General features: G+C 55.5%; 1 protein-coding gene and 1 pseudogene across 1 annotated transcript; both read left to right on the plus strand.

Annotated features, from left to right (window-relative positions):
* Window positions 1–3,440: 3,440 nt before the first annotated feature.
* LOC135273298 (obscurin-like) lies at window positions 3,441–6,009 on the plus strand (annotated as a pseudogene).
* Window positions 6,010–6,301: 292 nt separating this feature from the next.
* LOC135273299 (obscurin-like) lies at window positions 6,302–19,861 on the plus strand. Its single transcript, XM_064372142.1, is given in 19 exon segments — window positions 6,302–6,323; window positions 6,712–6,775; window positions 6,777–6,967; window positions 7,753–8,019; window positions 8,235–8,501; window positions 11,442–11,729; window positions 12,184–12,450; window positions 13,414–13,680; window positions 13,787–13,886; window positions 14,663–14,760; window positions 15,021–15,287; window positions 15,552–15,818; window positions 15,909–16,193; window positions 16,756–16,892; window positions 16,895–17,042; window positions 17,760–17,956; window positions 18,068–18,152; window positions 18,436–18,732; window positions 19,065–19,861. Coding segments are annotated over 19 exon segments (4,311 nt in total).
* The last annotated feature ends 54 nt before the right edge of the window (window positions 19,862–19,915 follow it).

Raw genomic sequence — 19,915 nt, forward strand, 5'->3', positions numbered from 1 at the left:
TGTTTATGGAGAGTTTGATATAAAGTTTTTATTTTTAACTTTACAGTTTCACAAATATAAAGAACTTAGAAAGTTATTTATATGTAATGAACTTCTCTTTCAATAAACCAGAAGTTCCACAGTCTGATGTATTTTCCTTTGCTTTGATGCTTTGAAAGCTCTCTCAGTTTGAAGCTATATTTACATTTGTTTGCTAGCAGATCACCGATAATTCATTATTGAAGGTCAAATTACTCAGTTGAATCTGACTCAAATGCATTATTTTTCAACCACATTTTCAGATTTAAGTTCATCCTTCCTCATATTCCTACTTTCTTCTTTTTAATGTCCAAATGAATATTCTCTTATGATATGTCCTGAAAGGACCATTCTATTGTCTTCTACCTTCCCTTCTACACTCAATCATGGTGTTTTATCAAACTCTTGTTTTGTGATCTAGGAATTCCCTGCATGCACCACCTTTTGGTCATTTTGCGTATTTGGAAATCTGGCTGGCTTTTGATGGCTCAGAATCCATAACCACCACCAAGAAATAAGCGTTCATTATGTTCTCACTTCCCAGGGGAGATTTCTGGTAGAAGCCCAAGGAAGATTTCCAGAGAAGTACTTGATCACATTCTCAGAAAAACTCTTGCTCCTTTGAGCCTAATGTCAATCTTCACTGCTGTCATCACTGTTATTCATCTGCCTCCTAGTCTTTTGTGTGTAGTCGTTTGAAGAGTTTTAACACCAGGCACCATTTCTTGCTTCCCAGAATGATTTGTTACTATTAGGTCCTTTGGACATCAATGTGGATGGCTCATCCAAAAATCAAGGTCATTTTTTTCAGTTCTTTATAGGTAATCAACTTCTCTTTCAATCTCCTCTAATTACTTGTGCACTTTGATTCAGGTCAGTGTTGACTGCAGAAATTTATTGCATTAAAATATCACTATTTTGACTGCATTGTCCTTTTTATGTGTATTAACGTAACTGGTCTTCAACTTTATTTTGATGAAAAGTGAATTAATCCCTCTAACTATATATTGTGAGCATTTTTCTGCTTTTATTTTTAATTCCATTTAATAACACTTATAAATGCTATTTAATAAGACTTATTTAATAACATTTAATGACACTATTTAATAACACTTATAAATGCTATTTTTACGTTCTATGGCTATATAACAACCATACACTTATGGGTCTGAAAATTGTTATCTCCTTATGTAAGTTAATGAGTCAGAAGACCAGGAATAGTTTACCTAACTCCTCTGCTTATCTGTCACAAAGCTGCAGTTAAAATATTTATCAGTTCTCTGATCTCATTTGAAGCTCAGGGTCTGCTCCCAGGCTCATGTGATTACTAGCAGAATTCACTACTTGTACCTGTGGAACTCAAACTAGTGTGCTTTTTCAAGAAGAACAGAAAAGCATCCTTGAATTTGGAAAGGTCTAAGCCCTTTTATAGGGATCAATAGAGTAGGCAAGACCCATTCAGGTTAGTCAATTGTTAACTCTGTCCAACTGATTAAAGCCTTAATCACAACTGAACATCCCCTTAATTGCTGTCATAGAATGCAACTTAATCGCAGATATACCAACAGTGGGAGTCTTAGAGACCATCTTAAAATATTTACCAACACAAATGCCATATATTTATTTGCCCCTCTATCCTTTCAATTTCACCTCCTTGGCAAAATAATAATAATAACAATAATAATAATAACCCAAGTAAACTGAAACATCTACCTTCTTCGGCTAGAAGCACAGAGCTAGGTTAAGCACATGGGCAAATAATATTATGTATCTTGAACCCAGACTTCTCTTTGTGTCATTTATGCAACTGCCTTTTCATACAATTCTCAAACATGTCAGTGACCCTTTAAATTCAACATGCATACACCTTATTCATGTTCACTCCTCTAAAACCTGATCCAACTCTTGAGCTTTCTAACTTAGTAAAGGGCATTGCTAGAAATCCATGTGGGAAGCCAGAAATCTGGTAGTCAATTCAGCAATCTCATAGTCTCTAAGTCCCATATCTCAATCATTACTGTCTAACAATATATGTTAAACCCATCTGTCCTGCCTTGGAACTCCTATACGGGGATATCGTGTGAGCAAGAGGTAAACTTTTGACGTATCAAGCATGGCAATCTGAAGCTGTTTCTACAGCAGTTAGCCTATGATGGGAAATGCCAATACAGGTCCTTTGAAGTAGGATACTTCAATTAAAAAGAAATTAAGTTGTATGACATTGGAATACCTATACTGGGCTATTGTGTGAGCAAGAGGTAGACTTTTGATGTGTCAAGTATGGAAATCTGGAGCTGTTTCTTCAGCAGTTAGCCTACTATGGAGAATGCCGATGCAGGTCCTTTGAAGTAGCATTCTACAATAATAAAAAAATTAAGTTGCATGACATTGGCTTACTGAGCAAGTAATAGTTTGGCAAAATTAACATAGGAAGTAATGAATTGGTTACCTATAATAACTTGAAAGGCACAAAGTATGGTTATGGAACCTGGGGCTCCAGAAGAAGAGTTTCAGAAAGAAAATCATAAAACTGTGCCTTTGGTCATTACTGGTTATATTTAATATGGTATTAGAAAATACATGAGTTCAGGAAAGGACTATATCATTTGGAAACAGAAAGAAAAGAGTAGTAATATATCAATACAGAAGGTTGGAGATTTGAAAAAAAAAACTATGCTTCTAATATCCAAATAACAATAATAATAATAAAGGATTAAAACACTTTTGAAGACAAAGACTCGTTTTGCTGGCAGAGATGAAATTTAGCTTGGAGCTTCTCTACTCAAGCAATGTAATTAAACTGAGAGAGGGAATCATTGAACTATGAAAAAATAAAAATCAGTATTGGGAGTTATATTTAGCTATGAGTTTGGTAAGATAATTCATATATTAGAGTCAAATGAATCAGAAACACTCATATGCAGATTCCTTGACTTCAAGAAAGTGGAACATAACTCTTCACTTTTAAGTGTGAGATGCTCATAGTAATTTTCTTCTAAGGCATACAATATATATGAAAGAGGAGTGAGAGGAGAGTAACTTTACAGTGATGAGACCTGAGAAACACTGCCTCAGCAGCCATGTAATCAAGGCCAACATCAACGAGGATAAGTCATGTTGACCGCGTGTTTCTACTCTTGATATATTGTGATGAAAACGGCATTTAACCTTTGTGGTCTTTCTCATAAAGATCCATAAACTCAGTTCAGTCATGAGAAAAAACATCAGTCCAATACCATTTGGGAAGTATACTACAAAAGAAACTGACCAGAACTCCTCAAAACAATCAAGATTATCAAAAGCAAAGAAAGTATGAAAGACTGTCACAATTAAGGGTAAACAAATGCAACATAAAAACTAAATGTAATGTGTTATCCTGGACAGGAGACTGGAAAAAAAAATAATGGGTTAAAACTAAGGTAATGTGGGCCACTGGCGGGCAGGGGCTTCTTCCCAGGAAGGAACTTGCTGGAGGGGCAGCCTGTCCTTCCCGTGGGACCCACCAGTGCCTCTCCACAGAGCAGTCCATCACCATCGTGCAGGGTCTGCAGGATGTGACGGTGATGGAGCCCGCCCCTGCCTGGTTTCAGTGTGAGACCTCCATCCCCTCAGTCCGGCCACCTAAGTGGCTCCTGGGGAAGATGGTGCTGCAGGATGGGGGAAATGTGGGCCTGGAGCAGGAGGGCACGGTGCACTGGCTGACACTGCGACGGACCTGCTCCACCATGACCAGGCCCATGCACTTCACCATCGGGAAGTCCCGCTCCTCTTCCCGCATGGTGGTCTCAGGTGAGCACTCTCACCCCGGCAGGTGGACGTGGGGCAGAGCCACAAGAGGACAAGGTTCAGGGCTGCTGGGAGGCCTGGATGGGGCTGTGGGCGGGTACAGGACAGGGCCATGGAGATGGCTCAGGGCAGTGAGTGGTCACAGTTCAGGGTCACGAATGGATGTTGCTCAGGGCCGCGGGAGGACACAGACCAGGGCCACGGGGGACACAGCTCAGGGCCGGGGGAAGATAGTTCACGGAACGGTGGACGCAGCTGTTGGAAATAGATGCTTGGTGCCGAAAAGAAAAATCAGCTCTGAGACAAAAGGATCTTTCAGAAACGCAGTTTTTATTTTCTGGACTGCAGGAAGGGTATCCTCACTAGCCATCATGCCACGAAAGTATAGTGAACAAAGGAAAACACACACATTTATCCCTTACACATTTGGGTTGGTCCTTATTGCTGTGTCTGATCTCCGTTGGCTGGAGGCAGACCTCACCATCTAAACTAAAACCCAATTGGGTAACAACTTGAAACTTTCTAAACAGGTAAAAGCAATGGAGAGCTGGGACCTGCCTGTGAGCACGTCCAGCATGGATATCTTACTTAAAGTACAAGGACATAGAATGTGCTACATGCCTGTAAGCAGGGCATGTCTAACAGCTACATAGGATAGGGCTTAACAGAGTTATTAACACACTTATGATTTAACAGAAAGAAAACTTTAAAAAGGAACTTTTCTACTTCCCACAGTGGCTCAGGGCCAGGGGAGGACTCAGTTCAGGGTCATAGGCAAGTAGGTTCAGGGCTTGGCAGGCAGGGCAGGGTGATTTGTTCCTGTGGCCCCGTGGCCCAGCCTGTCCCCACTCCCTACAGACGTTCCTGTAGTTTTTGCACAGCCATTGGAGCCCAAGATGGGCTGAGCTGCAGTCCGTGGTCCTGTCCTGTGACTTCCAGCTGCCCCCCAAGACTGTGCAGTGGTACAAGGATGACACACCCCTGTCTCCCTCTGAGAAGTTCAAGATGAGCCTGGAGGGTCAGATGGCTGAGCTGCACATCCTCCGGCTGGTGCCTGCCAAGACTGGTGTCTACTGGTGCCAGGCGGGCAGTGCCTACCGCAGCACTGAGGTCACTGTGGAAGGTGGGGCATGAGGGGCACGGGGCCACCGAGAGGGTTTGGGGAGGGGTTGCCCAGTGATGTGGGCACTGAGGCCCGCTGTGTCCTTGCAGTGCAGGAGGTGGCAGTGACAGAGCCGCTGCAGGATGTGGAGGCCATAGAGGAGGGCCGGGCCAGCTTCTCCTGTCCCATGAGGATGAGGAGGTTGAGTGGTGGCTCAACGGGATGCCCCTGTACAACGACAGCTTCCATGAGATCTCCCACGAGGGCCGGCGCCACAGCCTGGTGCTGAAGAACGTCCGGAGGGCCGATGCAGGCACAGTGCATGCCTCCTCCCGCAAAGTGTCCACCTCTGCCCGCCTGGAGGTCTGAGGTGAGCCATCCCACGAGCCTGCAGGGGCCCCCACTAGGGATGGGATGGCGCTGGGCTCCCCTCACCCTCCCACCCCTCCTGCAGCAAAGCCAGTCGTGTTCCTGAAGGCGCTGGATGACCTGTCCTCTGAGGAGCAAGGCACCCTGTCCCTGGAGTATGAGGTCTCTGACGCTGAGGCCCATGTGGTGTGGTGCAAAGATGGCGTGCAGCTTTGCAACAAGTATGACTTCCTGCACACGGTAGGCACTTGGGGGCCTGTGGTGCACGACCTGAGCCCTGAGGACTCTGGCCTGTACACCTGCCACGTGGGCTCCAAATAGACCTGGGCCCGGGTCAGCATGCACGGTGTGTGCTGTGGGCACGGTGGAGCTCCTGGAAGGGGGGCGTGCTGGGCATGGCTGTGGGGCCAGCCACTACCTGGGTGGCTCACGTCATTCTCTGAGATTGAGGGGCTGCTCTGCTGAGCTGGAGAGGCCGGGGGACCTCCTAGGGGAACCATGGCTTGACGTGATCCTGTGAGGCCCAGGTGCAGGCAGGTGGACCCAGGAGTGATGGGTCCTGGAGCCAGGGTTGGAGGCTGTGCTCTCCCTGCCCAGTGTGCTCCAAGGGGCACAGCCAGGGATGTTGCGCTGAACCAGGGGCTGTGTCTTCTCGGAAGCCACCAGGCCAGTGTGGGGGCACCAATGGGGATGACCAGGGAGAAGCTGAGATGCCAGGCAGGGACTGTGAGTAGGCCACATCTCTGTCCTTCACAGGGCTCCAGCAAGGCCCCTAGGTCATGGAGCTGTCAGGGTGGAGACATCCCCAAACCCAGTCTTGCAGCTTTGGGGGCGCATGTGCCCTGGAGCCTGCCTACTTCTCAGGGGCAGGTCCCTCAACTGCAGGGCAGCTACCTGGCCCCCGTGTGTGCCCACTGTCCTGGCTCCATTACTGGGAGTCCCCATCCCAGTCCCAGTGGCATCCTGGTGTGGGTGACAGGTGGCATAACAGGCCTGCTGACTGGTCCCTGACAGTCTTGTAATGAAATGGGGAAGGGGCAGGAGGCTGGTGAGTTTGTCCTGGAGCTGGGTCCAGCCTGCCTGGCAGCCCCTTGTTCAGGGTCCGGCACCTCCTCTCCTCCCTGTGGCCACCGCGGGTCCTCCCTCTCCCTGCCACCCTGATTGGAGCTCAGAGCTGTTGGTTACACAGATGCCAGGGTGCAGCCAGCTCCTGCAGAGAGGCATCTGCTCATTGGCTGAGGCAGTGTCCCACCCTCCCCCTCGGGGCCTGGCCTCTCCCAGGGTCTGGTCCCTATAAAGGACTGGGGGGATCCGGCTCCTCCTGGGGTCTGGTCTCTGTGAGCTCTGATCTCTCCCAGGGTCTGGCCCTCCCTAGGTCTGGCCAAGGGCAGTGCCATCCTCTTGGCTGGACTGACAGTCTCTCCCATGGCCCTCAGATCTGCACGTGGGCATCACCAAGAGGCTGAAGACAAAGGAGGTGCTGGAGGGGGAAAGCTGCAGCTCATGAGAGCGCCAGCGACCCGGCCATGTGGATAGTCAGCGGAAAGAAGGTGGGCAGCTCTAGCTGCTTCGAGGCCACACGGCAGGGCCAAAAATACGTGCTGGTGGTCCGGGAGGCCGCGCCAAGTGATGCCGGGGAGGTGGTCTTCTCTGTGCGGGGCCTCACCTCCAAGGCCTCACTCATTGTCAAAGGTGGGCAGGGCCTGCCGGATGGGGGTTTGTCACCCGGGCTGGGGGGTGGGGAGCCTGGGCCTGTCCCCAGTTGTCCAGGAGCTGGGCTCCCTGGCTCCAGAAGCCGCTGGGGGTGCTTTTGGGGCCTGCCTCCCCCCGCTGTGGCCCAGCTCCCCTTCTGGAAGCCTTGGGGCCTGAGGCACCTGCCAGGTGCTGGGGGCAGCTCTGAGGTGGCAGCGGGGCCACACTCTGAGCTCTGATGAAGGCCTGGATTCTGGTCCAATCTGTGGTCCAAGTGCCCTGAGTGCTCAGTAGCTCCCCAGAGCTGGGGCTCACGGGGTCAGTCTGGCAGCACTGGCCCAGCCCGAGGCCCCAGTCATGGGCTCCGCTGATGTCACCGCCAGCGCTTGAGTTCGCGCCCCTGACGCGCACAGTTGGTGCAGCTCAGCGGGCGGGGCTCACTCCTGGGATGCCGACCACGGCCACACTGAGTCATCGGCCTGAAAGATGCCAATGGATAAAATTCTGTGGTGGTTGATCTTCCTGCCTCCCAGTCCCATGCTGGTGACAGTGGGGACACTGGCCTTCCAGGACTCTGAGGCTCCTGAAGGTGGAGGTGCCAGAGTTTGAGGGTCGCAGGTTCTGTTGTCTTAGTCACCAGAGAGCGAGTGTTCCCAAACGCTCATCCTTGCCCCAGTCCTGGTCTTGGCGGAGGTGGGAGGTTTTGGCTGGGTCTGTGCCTGGGGCTGTGGCTGGCACCATGGCCCTGGCTGGGCCTCAAGGGCGGCTATCCCTGCTCCCTTCAGAGAGGCCGGTGGCCATCATGAAGCCCCTGGAAGACCAGTGGGTGGTGCCAGGGGAGGACATGGAGCTGCTCTGTGAGCTGTCATGGGCAGGCACCCCCACGCACTGGCTGAAGGATGGGAAGGCCATCCAAAAGAGCCAGAAGTATGATGTGGTCTGTGAGGGCACGATGGCCACACTGGCTGTCCATGGAGTCTTGCTCAAGGACGTGGGCGAGTATGCATGTGAGGTGGAGGCTTCCAAGAGCACAGCCAGACTCCGCGTGGAAGGTAAATGCCGCAGGAGCCCCACGCATGGCCCTGGAGCAGCCTCGCTCCCCTGGCAGGGCAGGGGGCCACCCTGGAGCCCAAGCTCCTCTGTCCCAGCTGGAAGGGCTCGCCCAGGTCCCAGCACTTCTGCAGCCAGGCCTGGATGATAATGGGGCCAGTATGGGGTCTGCGTGGGCCTCATGCAGCACCTATTCTGCTTCCATCTCCCTGTCCAGAAAAAGCAAACCGCCTCACAGAGAGGCTGGCCGACCTGCAGGTGGAGGAAAAAGGCACAGCTGTGTTCACATGCAAGATGGAGCACCCCACAGCCACCGTGAACTGGCGCAAGGGCCCCGCGGAGCCTGGGGCCTCAGGGAAGCACCAGCTCAGCCAGAAAGGCCTGACCCTGTGGCTCACCATCCGCACCCTGGAGAAGGCAGACAGCGACACCTACACCTGCGACATCAGCCATGCCCAGACCCAGGCCCGGTTCCTGTTGCAAGGTGAGGTGGCCGAGTGTGTGTGGCCCAGGCTTTGAATGGCACTGGAGACTTGGCGGTGGACAGGCCCAGCTTTGGTTTCCCATCACGAGGGTAGTGGGGTGCTCCCTGGGTGACCACCGAGGCTCCAGCATGGCTGTGAATAAGCTGCCAGCTCTCACTTCCGTGTGTGTTTATTCGGTCACTGTGTGTTTCTCCCTGGGTGGCCGCTGAGGCTCCAGCATGGCTGTGAATGAGCTGCCAGCCCTCACTTCCGCGTGTGTTTATTCGGTCACTGTGTGTTTCTCTCATGCGCGCGGGTGCCTGGCCCATGTGTGAGCTCTGCGTGTATCTGCACATACAGCCTGTCACCCTTGTCCCAGAGGGACAGCCTGACTCGGCCATGCCAGGCAACCTCAGGTGACCCCAGGGAAGAACTGATGGCCATTAGTGTTGTCATTGAGAGTTACACTGGCATCTTAGTCTTTCTCTTGTTGCTTATAACAGAATACCTGAACTGGGTCATTTATAAAGGAAAGTAATTTACTTCTTACATCTCTGGAGACTGGGAAGTCCAAGGTCAAGGGCCACATCTGGTGAGGGTCCTCTTGCTTCAGGGACTCTCTGCAGAGTCCCCAGGAGGTGGCACATGGCATCCCATGGGGAGGGGGCTGAGGGTGCCAGCTCGGGCCTCTCTCTATCTTCTTGTAAAGCCACCACTCCCGTGACAGTGCTTTAACCCGTTAAGCCATTGATCCATGGATGGATTAATCCATTCCTGAGGGCAGAGCCCGCTCACCCAATTTCTTCTTAAAAGCCCCACTCTTTATGTTGCCACATTGGGATTAAGTTTCAACATGAGTGTCCAGGGTGACACTGAGATCCTAGCAGGTGGCTTTTTGATCTTACTGTTTGCCTCTGTGGTTGAGTGGCAGGCAGAGTGAGAACTGTCCTTCTCTCCATGCTGTAGATAAGAAAACTGAAGTTTTAGTGGGTCCATGGCCAGGGCAAGGTCGTGGGGCACATTGGCATCAGGGCAGGTGAAGCCCAGCCCTGGCACCACAAACTCCACTTGGCTCTGGAGTCTTGGGCTGGTGTCCAGACCTGAATTTGCAGGAGGTCCCTACTGAGGTCTGAGCACAGAGCATTCACAGGGTCCTGTATGTGAAAGGCCCCAGCCTTGATCATCAGAAGTAATGCAAACCAGGAATCGTCACTGACTTTTCCTGTGCAGTGGATTTGGTGACCCTGGTGAAAGCATTCTGTTACCACAGTAGAGCACCATGATCTCAACTTGGTACCCATAGTTAATGTTTTTAAAAGTTATCAAAAGTGGCTGGGTGCAGTGGCTCATGTCTGTAATCCCAGCACTTTGGGAGGCCAAGGTGGGGAGATCATGAGGTTAGGAGTTTGAGACCATCTGGCCAATATAGTGAACCCCATCCATCTCTACTAAAAATACAAAAAATTAGTTGAGTGTGTTGGTATGCCCCTCTAATCCCAGCTACTCAGGAGGCTGAGGCAGGAGAATTGTGTGAACCCAGGAGGCGGCAGTTGCAGTGAGCTGAGATTGCACCACGGCATTCCAGTCTGGGTGACAGTATAGAGTCTGTCTTGAGAAAAAAAAAAGCCATCAAAAGTGAGAGTCATAAGATAACAAAAGTTTAATATGACTGGGTGCGGTGGCTCACGCCTGTAATCCCAGCAATTTGAGAGGCCGAGGTGAGTGGATCGCAAGGTCAGGAGTTCAAGACCAGCCTGGCCAACATGGTGAAACCCCATCTGTACTAAAAATACAAAAAATAGCCAGCTGTGGTGGCGCACACCTGTAGTCTCAGCTACTTGGGAGGCTGAGGCAGGAGAATTGTGTGAACCCAGGAGGCGGCAGTTGCAGTGAGCCGAGATTGCACCACTGCACTCCAGCCTGAGCAACAGAGTGAGATTCCATCTTAAAAAAAAAAAGAAATGTTTAACATATGAGGATGTGGGCTGGCCTGGTCAGGGAGACCAAGCCGCTTCCGTTTGTGCCATCCACTGATGAGAGCTTTTGTCCATGCGTGTCACCCGGGCAGGGTCGGCTTCTGTGGAGTCATGCCTGGGGGGCACTGTGTACACAGAAGGAATCTGAATGCAGGACCCGTCTTGATATTCATAAACGGTTGTCTCTTACTATTCCTAATTCAACAGCCAAAAAGCCTCATTTCTAGGAATTCATATTTTCCATCTTCCAATCATTTGATTTAAATTTCAACACAACTGTAGCTTTATTTTTTTTTGAGACAGAGTCTTCCTCTTTCGCCCAGGCTGGAGTGCAATGGCAAGCCTTCTGCTCACTGCAACCTCAGCCTCCTGGGTTCAAGCAATTCTCCTGTCTCAGCCTCCTGAGTAGCTAGGATTATAGGCACATGCCACCATGCCTGGCTAATTTTTTTGTATTTTTAGTAGAGATGGGGTTTCACCATGTTGGCCAGGATGGTCTCAAACTCCTGACCTCATGATCCGCCTGCCTCAGCCTCCAAAGTGCTGGGATTATAGGTGTGAGCCATCGCACCTGGCATATTTTTTTTCACACTCCTGTTTCATCTGTTACTAGGAGAGTTAATTTCATGGCACAATTGTAATGACACACACAGCGGGCATTAGCAGGTTTGGGAGCCAGCTGCTTCTGGGAGCACAGCTTGGAAAGAGGGCAGGACTGCACTGGCGTGGTTCTCAGCAGGCTGTGGACTCACCCAGCAAGCCTTGTAGAAGGACTCCCAAGGTGCAGAGAGGTAGGCTCGGGGCTCCGAGTGGCCCTCAAACAACTATCTTTGGACTGTTCAGCTCTGACCCACTTACCGTTTTTGGAGTTCCATCCCTGCAAACTTGTTAAAACACAGCCACCTTGCTCTATCCTGGGGAGCGTCTGTCCTGGGGAGCCCCGTTGGCTGAGATGGTCCTGGATGGTGTGGGGCCCCTGAGCAGTCTGTGCCTTTGCAGGCCGGTGGGTGCACGTCATCGAGGACATGGAGGACGTGGATGTGCAGGAGGGCTCCTCGGCCACCTTCCGTTGCCAGATCTCCCCTGCCAACTACAAGCCTGTGTACTGGTTCCTGGACAAGACACCCCTGCATACGAATGAACTCAATGAGATCGAGGCCCAGCCCAGGGGCTACCATGTGCTGACGCTGTGGCAGCCGGCACTTAAGGACTCCAGCTCCATCTACTTTGAGGCGGGTGACCAGCAGGCCTCAGCTGCCTTCAGGGTCACTGGTGGGTTGCATGCCCACATTGCCCATGTCACTCAGGGCTGCAGCCAGGTGGAGAGGCGGACATAGCTCAGCCAGTGCCTGTTGTCCCTGGGCTCACAGAGAAGGCCCCATTGGCTTTCTGTGGGGCAGGGGAGTTTGGAAGGCTGAATTGGGCTCCTTCAGAATGAATTCATCTGCGTGGTTTGCAGAACTGTGCTTGGTGTGGCTCGGGCCAGGCTGCATTCCCCCGCAGGGCAGGAGCCCCCTCACTGTGGTGAGGAGATGATGGGGTGATTGTGCAGAGCCTGCCCTGCTCTCTGCACAGCCTGTTGCATGGCCCCAGTGTGAGGGTGACTGGTGGGTGCCAAGCCAGGCTGTTGTCCGGTCTGCAGCGAGAGCCAGGGTTTCTCCATCGGCCCCTGCAGTGGCAGTGTGACAGCATGCCACATGCTCCTGCTTCTCTCTCTGCCCCCCAGAGAAGCCAAGCATCTTCTCCCAGGGGCTCACAGATGCCACGGTCACAGAGGGTGAGGACTTGACCCTGCCATGTGAGACCAGCACCCGTGACATCCCAGTGCACTGGACGAAGGACGGGAAGACCCTGCAGCTGTCCACCCAGTGCCAGCTGAGCCACGAGGGCCACTGGGCCCAGCTGCTCATCACCGGGGCAACCCTGCAGGACAGTGGATGCTACAAGTGTGAGGCTGAGGGTGCCAACAGGAGCTCCATCATCAGGGTGCATGGTGAGCCCCAGCTGCCCGAAGGCCAGCCACGGGCCAGGCACCTGCAGCTCTCTTGTCAGGCAGCACCAGCTTCAGGGCAGGGCATGTGCACTCACAGGGAGCCCAAGGCGGGAGGACCCAGACTCCCATGCATCCCGTGTGGGGTGCCCCCGGTCCCCATGTGCTTTCTGGTGTTTCCTGGCACCTGGTCCACCCTGCTTGGCTCCTGCCCTAGCCTCTGCCACCCGCAGGGGTTGCCCTGCAGAACCTCCGCATTCCTGAAGGGCCATCCCTCTGCACGCCTGTGTGCCCACCTCCCTTTTTATTTTTGAGTCAGAGTTTTGCTCTTGTTGCCCAGGCTGGAGTGTAATGGCATGATCTCGGTTCACTGCAACCTCTGCCTCCCAGGTTTAAGTGATTCTCCTGCCTCAGCCTCCTGAGTAGCTGGGATTACAGGCATGTGCCACCAGGCTCGGCTAATATTTTTTGTATTTTTAGTAGAGACAGGGTTTCTCCATGTTGGGCAGGCTGGTGTCAAACTCCTGTCCTCAGGTGATCCGCCCACCTCAGCCTTCCAAAGTGCTGGGATTACAAGCATGAACCATCGCACCCAGCCCTAATCTCCCTTTTTAGGAGGTGCAGCCACAGTGGCTTAGGGCCCACCGTGACCTCATTTGACCTTATTTCCCTTGTCACAGCCACAGTCGGAGGTTTGGGCTAGGGCTTCCACCTGTGAATTTGGGGGGCACAGGTCCCTGACACCTGCCTGTCTGTTTTCCCGCTTGATTCACCCTTTCTACCCCTCACCTTCAGAGCTGACCCTTTCCAGAAGTCCTGAGGTCCCTGCCACATGCCCCACAGGAGAAGGGGGAGGTGGGCCTGCCAGCACCCTGCAGCCAATGTCCCCAGCTCTCCACCCCCTACTGGGGACCCCTCGTGGACTTCAGGGCAGGGAGGGTGAGCTGAGCCCCTGCCTGTCCGCAGCCCAGCCGATGCGGTTCCGGGAGGCCCTGAAGGACCTGGAGGTGCTGGAGGGTGGTGCTGCCACACTGTGCTGCATGCTGTCATCTGTGGCCGCACCCGTGGAGTCGCGCTGTGGGGACAGCATCCTGAGGCCAGGTGACAAATACAGACTAAGCCAGGAGGGTGCTGTGCTGGAGCTGGTGGTCTGGGACCTGCGGCCGCAGGACAGCGGGCCGCACTCATGCTCCTTCGGAGACCAGACGACTTCTGCCACCCTCACAGTGACAGGTCAGTGTCTCTGTCCACCCTGCCCATGTGGCCCAGTGATGCCGCCTCCTCCAACACAGGGGAGCAAAGACGGTGTGCTCTCTGGGTCTGTCTGACCCTCCTGCAGCTCTGCCTGCTCAGTTCATTGAGAAACTGAGGAACAAGGAGGCCACGGAAGGGGCCACAGCCATGCTGCGGTGTGAGCTGAGCGAGGCGGCCCCCGTGGAGTAGAGGAAGGGGTCTGAGACCCTCAAAGATGGGGACAGATACAGCCTGAGGTGGGACGGGACCAAGTGTGAGCTGCAGATTCGTGGCCTGTCTGTGGCAGACACTGGGGAGTACTCGTGTGTGTGCGGGCAGACAGGACATCAGCCATGCTCACTGCCAAGGGTAATGACCTCACGTGGCTGCGTGGACTGATGTGGGTATGTGGCCTCCTCCGTGTGCAGTTGCAGGCACCACACACCTCCTTGCAGGTGCTTGTTTCCTCTGCCTCCTGCGGTTTCCTCTGTCCCCTCTACTCATGGGTCCCAATGTTATCCTGTGCCCTGGTGTCTGTACTGAGCTCCAGCCACATGACCTTGGGTACCAGCCATCGTGGTAGGGAAGGAATTCCTGCCTTGTTGCCTTCCCCCTGCCTCCCATCACCCCCTAATCAATCAACTTTCTGCCAGCCTTCATTTGAGCCCAGCAGTCTCAGCCACAGGGTCTCATGTCCTTGGAGGGAGGCCTCTGGTGCCTAGCAAGGGGAGGCTGGACCTAGAGCCCTGGGCCCTGCATGCTGGCCCTGGTTCTGTGTAGCCTTGTGGGGCAAACAGTCCCCACGGCACCTGAGGGCCTAAGGTGACCTGGTCCCTGCCCTGGAGTCTGGGGGCCACGGCCCCACTCTGCAATCTGAATATATATCTGTGCCCGGGGAGGGAAGACGGAACCTATAGCCCCAGGCCCTGGCATCGGCCTGGGATCTGGGGGACTCAGCTCTGCCCTCAGGTCTGGGGCACAGGGCCTCACCCAGCAGCTCTCCAGCCAGCTTCCACCTGTGTACCAGGGAGGAGTACACACCCCTGCCCTGGGTCCTGGGGGCTGTGGCCCTGCAGGGTTGTGGGTGGGGTCCTGGGTGAGAGGCCAGCCTCCTAAGCCCTGGGCAGATCTTGCCCCTCCCTGCTTTCCCACTGCTCTGCCTCCTCACTCCCGAATCGCAGACCAGTGGTCCCCACTGCCATCTGAGGCAGCACCGCCTGTGAAGCCAGGCCAGGGAGCTGGGGGGAGCCCAGGCCCTCATCTGCTGACCTGGAGAGCGATGCCTGGTGCAGATCTGGAGCTGACCCTGCCCCCTGCCCCCTGCCTCCTGCCTGCTGCAGCCCCACACCCCATGTTCCAGGAACCGCTGCAGAGTCTGCAGGTGGAGGAGGGCTCCAGAGCCAGCCTGCAGTGTGAGCTATCTGCGCCCGCTGCTACAGTGGTCTGGAGCAAGGGTGGCCTGGAGCTGCGGGCCAACGGGCACTGGGAGCCACGGCTTCAGGGCTGCATGGTGGAGGTGGTGTTACAGGACCTGCTTTGTGAAGACACTGGCAAGTACACCTGCACCTGCGGCTCCCAGAGCACCAGCACCACCCTCACCGTCACAGGTGGGCTTCCAGGCTGGCCTGGCCCAGGATCTAGTGTAGTTCCAGTGTTCCAGGCTGACCCTTGGGGCTGCCTTTCCACCTGGGGGTCCCAATTGAGGAGATGGCTCCACAAGGTGGGGGTCGGACCCAGCCCAAGGCCCTGCTCCTTCCCAATAGCCGCTCTCTGCAGTTCCCTTCCCCACCCTGCCCTGTATCATGCTCGCTGTGCGTTCCCCCTTATAGCCCTTCAGGGACCTGCCCTCACGCCCTGTTCCTCCCCCGCAGCGGCACCTGTGTGGTTCCTGCGAGAGCTGCAGCCCCAGGAGGTGGACGAGGGAGACATGGCACACCTGCATTGCAAGCTGAACCGGGCGGGTGCCAGTGTGGAGTGGCGCAAGGGCTCCCTGCAGCTCTTCCCTTGTGCCAAGTACTGGATGGTGCAGGACGGGGTCACTGCAGAGTTGCTGGTATGCGGTGAGGAGCAGGAGGACACGGGTGACTACACGTGCGACACGGGCCACACGCAGAGCACAGCCAGCCTCTCTGTCCATGGTGAGCTGCTCGCCAGCCCTGCCTCCCACAGCCCTTCACCCTTGGTCAGTGGCCAGGGGCGCTAAGTGTGCCTTCCTGCATTTCCCCCAGTCCCCAGGCCCAAGTTCAAGACCTGGCTGCAGAGCCTGGAGCAGCAGACGGGTGCCGTAGTCCAGCTGTGCTGTCAGCTGAGCGAAGCAGAGCGGGGGGGGGGGTGGGGGGGCACAGTGCAATGGCTCAAGGAGGGCGTGGAGCTGCAGGCGGGTCCCAAGTATGACATGAGGAGCCAGGGGGCCACTCGGGAGCTGTTGATCCACCAACTGGAGTCTAAGGACACGGGCGAGTATGCCTGTGTGACAGGTGGCCAGAAAACCGCTGCCTCCCTCAGGGTCACAGGTGAGCCTTGGGGCCTCCCGGAGGAGAGGGTGAGTCACTCCCTGCCATCCACCCCTCATGGTGACCTTCTGGGTGCACCTGAGCCCTTCTCTCATGCTGTCTTCCTCCTCACTCCCACACCTCCCAGTGTCCCTGTCGGGGCTCTCTGAGAGAAGCTGGGCTGCAGGGAAACAGCCTGTAGCCCCTCAAGTCCACCCGCGGCTGGTGTGTGGGTGTCCTGCTGACCGCTCCTGTTTCTCCCGCAAGCCTTGCCTCCCTGCTGTGCTAGCCAGAGTGGGGCTGCGGTATGCGAGTGGACAGCCCACAACCCCTTCCCAAGGATTCCTCAGATACAACTGCCTCTTGGCCTACACCCCCCGCCCAGGTTCTGTCCCCGAAGAGCTGTCATGGCGGGATCTGTGCTTGTGAGCACATCGGGGGATGGAAACCATGTGGGACAGATGTGCTGTGGCACAGGAGTGTGAGGGTGCCCAGGAAGGCTTCCTGGAGGAGGAGGCGTGGGAGCTTGGCCTGGGCTCTTTTACTTGGCTGGTAAAGGGGACCCTCTTGCCTCACCCCTCAGAGCCTGAGGTGACCATTGAGAGGGGGCTGGTTGATGCAGAGGTGCCAGCCAACGAGGATGTCCAGTTCAGCTGTGAGGTGTCCTGGGCTGGAGCCACAGACGTGCAGTGGTGCCTGCAGGGCCTGCCACTGCAAAGCCCCACACCTCTGTCACAGAGGTGACAGAGGTGGCCGTGTGGGATGGCCGCATCCAAACCCCGTGGCTGAAGGGCGTGACACCTGAGGACACCAGCACTGTCTCCTTCCACATGGGTGGCCCCGCTTCCTCCGCCCAGCTCACTATCAGAGGTAGCCGCAGGCAGGCCCCTCCAGTGACTGCACTGGGGATGGAGACAGACAGCAAAGGTCCCTGCCTTTGAAGCCTGGGGGCCTGGCAGGGAGGTAGACCTGTGAGCTGGCACTTCAGGGTGGCCCCAGGATGTCAGAGGAGAGTGGGCTGAGCCAGGCTGGTGGGGTAGGTGGGCGTGGGCTTCCCATACGTTGACAGTGTTGGAGTTTGGGTCTTGGCCCTCGTGGGGGCCACTGCAAACCGGGGTCACTGTAAACCGGGGCTGCAGCAAACTGGGGCCACTGCAAACCGTAGCCCACTCTCAGCCATCAGTCATCTGCACCATCTCCTCTAGTTCTCACCCGGGTCCCATTTACCCACCTGTCATCCATCCTTTCATCCATCCATTTATCCATTCACCCATCCATCCACCCATTTACTGTCCATCTTTCATGCCTCCAATCCATCAATCCATCCACAATCCTTCTATTTATCCATTGATCAGCCATCCATCCATCCACCTATTATCCATCCATTCATTCCTCCATTGATCCATTCACCCATCCACCGTCCATCAGAGCAGACTCTGCCTGCAGCTGGAGTGGGGAGCTGAGAACAGGCCCCCATGTGCTTATCTTTGTGCATTTGGGGAAGATACCCAGGGATGGATCCCCTAGGATGATGAGACTCTGCTGATTGAAGGGGTACCTCAGATGCTGAGGCTGACACCCATGCCTCCCCTGTGTCCAGCATCCTGGAGCCCCTGCAGGACATGCAGCTCAGCGAAGGCCAGGATGCCAGCTTCCAGTGCCAGCTGTCCAGAGCCTCAGGCCAGGAAGCCCGCTGGGCTTTAGGAGGTGTGCCCCTGCAGGCCAACGAGATGAACGACATCGCTGTGGAGCAGGGCACACTCCACCTGCTCACCCTGCACAAAGCGGGGCCCCCGGGACCTGCTTGTACCAGGATGGGGATGCTTCCCACTCCATTTGGGAAGGTCTTCCACCAGGCGGGTGTGTTGGGGAGGTGATGAGCCCCTGTCATTGAGGTCTGGCAAGATGGCTGGGCTCCTCCTGGAACTGTCAGCTTCCACGTGGGCATGTGTAGCTCCGAGGCCCAGCTGAAAGTCACAGGTGGGCAGTGCCCATCCACACCGGTCACTCTGCCTGTGGATGCCCAGCTTCCTGGGCACCAGAATATCCTACCCATTGGCGCTGTCTGCGGGTCGGGGGCAGAAATCTAAGACTTCCAAAAGTGATGTTGTCTTGGGGCTGGCAATTTTCCAAGTGAGTGCCCCCCGCCACGCAGCCTCTGTGGAGGGGCATTTTGTTTCGCGTTTTGTAGTTTTCAGGGCTCTCCCCGGGGACGTGGGGACCCTGGAAGTGCAGACTGGTCTGAGACTCCCTCTCCCCGCAGCCAAGAACACGGTGGTGCAGGGGCTGGAAAACATGGAGGTGCTGGAGGGCAGTGAGGCGCTGTTTGAGTGCCGGCTGTTCCAGTCCGAGGTGGCCACCCACACCTGGCTGCTGGATGACGGAACTGTGCGCACCTCAGAGAATGCCGAGGTGGTCTACTTCGAGAATGGCCTGTGCCACCTGCTGCTTCTCAAAAACTTGCGGCCCCAGGACAGCTGCCGGATGACCTTCCGGGCCGGGGACATGTTGACCTCTGCGTTCCTCACAGTCCGAGATGACCGCGCTGTGCCGGTGCGGGGTAGGCCGGATGCCTCCCACTAGAGGCTGCGGTGGGCGGGCAGGGCTGCAGAGGGCTGGGGCTGGGGGCTGCGGCTGCAGAGGGGTGTCAGGGGTGGAGGCCCTGGGGCTGTGGGGAGGGACACGAGGGGCAGGGTTCACCAGGGGTTGGCCCCTTCCACCTGAGGCCCGGAACCACCTGCTCCGCAGTGGGTAGTATAAGGCCTGTTGCCTCGCTGGAAGCACGGACGCACACCACCCCCTCCCTCGCCGGGAGTTCGGACACACCCCCTGCCCTCGCGGGGAGCTCAGACACCCCCCACTTCCCTCGCCGGGAGCTCGGACACACCCCAGTCCCTCTCCGGGAGCTCGGACACACCCCCTTCCCTCGCTGGGAGCTCGGACACACCCCCTTCCATCGCCGGGAACTCGGACACAACCCCTTCCCTCGCCGGGAGCTTGGACACACCCCTTTTCTCACCGGGAACTCGGACACAGCCCCCTTCCCTCGCCGGGAGCTCGGACACAACCCCCACCCTCTCCGGGAACTCGGACACAACCCCCTTCCCTCGCAGGAAGCTCGGACACCCCCGCTTCCCTCGCAGGGAACTCGGACACAACCCCCTCTCCCGCAGGCAACTCAGACACACCCCGTCGCTCTCCGGGAGCTCGGACACACCCCCTTCCGTCGCTGGGAACTTGGACACACCCCCTCCCTCACCGGGAGCTCTGACACAACCTCCTCCCTCTTATCGGACACAACCCCTTTCCCTCCCCGGGAGCTCGGACACCCCCCCTTCCCTCTCTGGGAGCTCGGACACAACCCCTACCCTCGCCGGGAGCTCGGACACAACCCCTCTCACCGGGAGCCCAGAAAAAAGCCCCACCAGTACCTACCAAAGACCATTTTGTCCCCTCCAGGCCCCACTCCCCGCCTCCCATTTTGTCCCCTCCGGGCTCCACTCCCCGCCTCCCATTTTGTCCCCTCCGGGCTCCACTCCCCGCCTCCCATTTTGTCCCATTCGGGCCCCACTCACCTTGGGCACAACCAATCAAACGCCTCCACTCCCTATAAAACCCCACGGCTGAGAGGAGTCGGTGCGACTTCTCTGGCCTCGGCGCAGGACGCAGAACCTCACCCGGGAGCCTGAATAAAGCCTTCGCATTGGATCTTTCTGTGCTGGCCTAAATTTCTTGATTTTAAA

Source organism: Aotus nancymaae, unplaced genomic scaffold (genome assembly GCF_030222135.1).
Source record: "Aotus nancymaae isolate 86718 unplaced genomic scaffold, 86718_ANA_hifiasm-v0.15.2.pri h1tg000891l, whole genome shotgun sequence".
NCBI lineage: Eukaryota > Metazoa > Chordata > Mammalia > Primates > Aotidae > Aotus > Aotus nancymaae.